The sequence below is a fragment of the Engraulis encrasicolus genome, chromosome 5 (genome assembly GCF_034702125.1).
Source record: "Engraulis encrasicolus isolate BLACKSEA-1 chromosome 5, IST_EnEncr_1.0, whole genome shotgun sequence".
Taxonomy (NCBI): domain Eukaryota; kingdom Metazoa; phylum Chordata; class Actinopteri; order Clupeiformes; family Engraulidae; genus Engraulis; species Engraulis encrasicolus.
Window position 1 is genome coordinate 13,932,827 of NC_085861.1, and position 2,500 is coordinate 13,935,326.

General features: G+C 46.3%; 1 protein-coding gene across 2 annotated transcripts in view; it reads right to left on the reverse strand.

The window, feature by feature from the left end:
• The window catches only part of LOC134449001 (nuclear factor of activated T-cells, cytoplasmic 1-like), a 150,035-nt gene that overhangs the window by 136,911 nt on the left and 10,624 nt on the right, over positions 1 to 2,500 (reverse strand). For both annotated transcript variants that reach the window (XM_063198728.1, XM_063198729.1), the window contains one exon: positions 1,695 to 1,990. In XM_063198728.1, coding sequence (XP_063054798.1) covers positions 1,695 to 1,990 — 296 coding nt within the window. The remainder of the gene's footprint in view (positions 1 to 1,694; positions 1,991 to 2,500) is intronic.

Consider the following 2,500-nt stretch of genomic DNA (forward strand, 5'->3'; position numbering starts at 1 on the left):
GTGTGTGTGTGTGTGTGTGTGTGTGTGTGTGTGTGTGTGTGTGTGTGTGTGTGTGTGTGTGTGCGCGTGTGTGTGTGCGTGCCTGTGTGTGTGTGTCTGTGTGTGTGTGTGTGTGTGTGTGTGTGTGTGTGTGTGTGCGTGTGTGCATGCGTGCCTGCGTGTGTGTGTGTGTCTGTCTATTGGGGACAGGATGTTTGTATATGAGTTGCTATGGTAACCACAGCACAAACTCAGCTGCTCCACCCTGTAAAATATGATTTATGAAATGTGTTTTTTGATCTTCAGAGCGAAAGCCGTGCTGGGACTGTTTTAAACCCGACTCTGACGGCTACCACTTGCGGCCTTTGAAGATAAAAAAAACAAAATTTACATTTTGTAAGGGCCAAATAAACGAAGGTCTAATTTTGGAAAGTGCAAAGAATAACATAGGATGCAGTGCAGTGATGCACTTGGCCAGATTGTTTTAACTCGCTCTGATGAGAACCGCAGAGCAAGGGCCTTGAAACCTCCGTGCCCCTGTGTTGCCAGATGTGTCTGATCAAATCCCGCCCAAAAGGTTCTCAAAAACTGCCAAAATGCAGCAAATTCCGCCCAATTTCAACAAATTACATTGATTTCTGTGGCATAAAACGGCAATAAAAAATGCCAAATAGCCAATTTTCCCATTTTTACCCGCAGATGGCCATCCCAAGTAGCCCAATTGGGTGGGTAACCGCCCAATCTGGCAACACTGCCATGCCCTGCCATAAATCAACTGACAATTTACACAAGCCTTCATACACACCGACGTGGCCTCTACAGACGCTAATGAGCTTCAAAACAATATGGTTTCCTCTAATTCAAGCGAAAAAAGAGCCTTTTTTCATGCTGCTTGGTAACGTGAAAAATGTATTGTAATCAAAGGAAGAGAATCAAGCTTGTGTTTCATTTCTTTAAACAAGGGGTATCCCAAGGGAACACTGTACGTACGTACAGTATTTGCATGTGTGTGTGTGTGTGTGTGTGTGTGTGTGTGCTTGTGTGTACTGTGTGTGCATGCGTGTGTGTGCGTGCGTGCATGCGTGCGTGAGTGCGTGCGTGCGTGTGTGTGTGCATGTGTCCTAAGGGAGGTTCTCTGCTGCCTGTTTTTCATTTACCAACAGCTCTAACACTGATGTAGCCCTCATCATGGCGTGTTAACAGCCTCTGATTTAGCCTGTTTTCATCACGCCACCTAATTGATTTATTCAGGTGTGCTACAGTACGCAGCGGATCAAGCCAAGCCAGAGAAACAAACGTCTTTGTGATAAACCCGGACACAGTTGGTTTAGCTAATCGGGGGCGATTAAATTGGATTAAGATTTTGCAGGGTAGACAGATTTGCATGCATGCAAGAGTGAGACAGACAGGAAAGCAGAGAGAAAGGGGATGAGCGAAAGAAAGCCAGAAAAAAGAAAGAAACCCTGACAGTAAGAATGTACTGTATGCCAGTATGTCTCTAGTTGGCTAATTTGTACTGTGTGTGTGTGTGTGTGTGTGTGTGTGTGTGTGTGTGTGTGTGTGTGTGTGTGTGTGTGTGTGTGTGTGTGTGTGTGTGTGTGTGTGTGTGTGTGTGTGTGTGTGTGTGTGTGTGTGTGTGTGTGTGTGTGTGTGCATGTATATATGTGTTTGTATGCATCCAGTATGTTCAGCATGTGTATGCGTGCGTGCTATACCTGAGGTATGGCTTGGGCTTGGACCAAGAGTAGGGGTGTGGGGGCACGTCCAGAAACCCAGAGCAGTAGCTCTCCTTCTTGAAGGGCAGGCGGCCGTTGTTGTTGCTGGGGGAGGTGGAGGAAGGGGAGGTGTTGGTGGTGCCATAGTCATCCTGGATGAGGTGGTGGTGGTGGTGGTGGTGATTGTGGTGGTGGGGATCTCCTCCGCCTCCGACGCTGCCCGGCCCGAGCTCATCCTCCCTGGGCTCCACTTTCAGGCTCATCCCCATCTGGGGCTCCACAGTGGTCTTGCGTGCCTAGATAGATAGATAGATAGATAGATAGATAGATAGATAGATAGATAGATAGATAGATAGATAGATAGATAGATAGATAGATAGATAGATAGATAGATAGATAGATAGATAGATAGATAGATAGATAGATAGATAGATAGGCTTTTATTAACCCCAAGAAGAAAATCGTTCTCACCATCATCATCACAGACTTGTCACAGCACACACAACTGACATCAAGACATGAAACACCATTGAACATTGACCTACTAAACATGATACATGTACACTCAGACGTTAGACACAACACAAGGCACAACACTGATGACAGTCACACACTAGATACGTACATGCCCACTCAGACAATGACAGACAACACAAGACACAACACCGATGATGACAGTCAGACACTGTAGAGGGTCCAATGCAGGGGTCACTATGGGAGGTTGTTTAGTGAGTGGAGGTTGTGCAGTGATGGCATATGGAACAAAGCTTGTGTTGAAGCGTGATGCTCCTCGCCATCTGATTGAC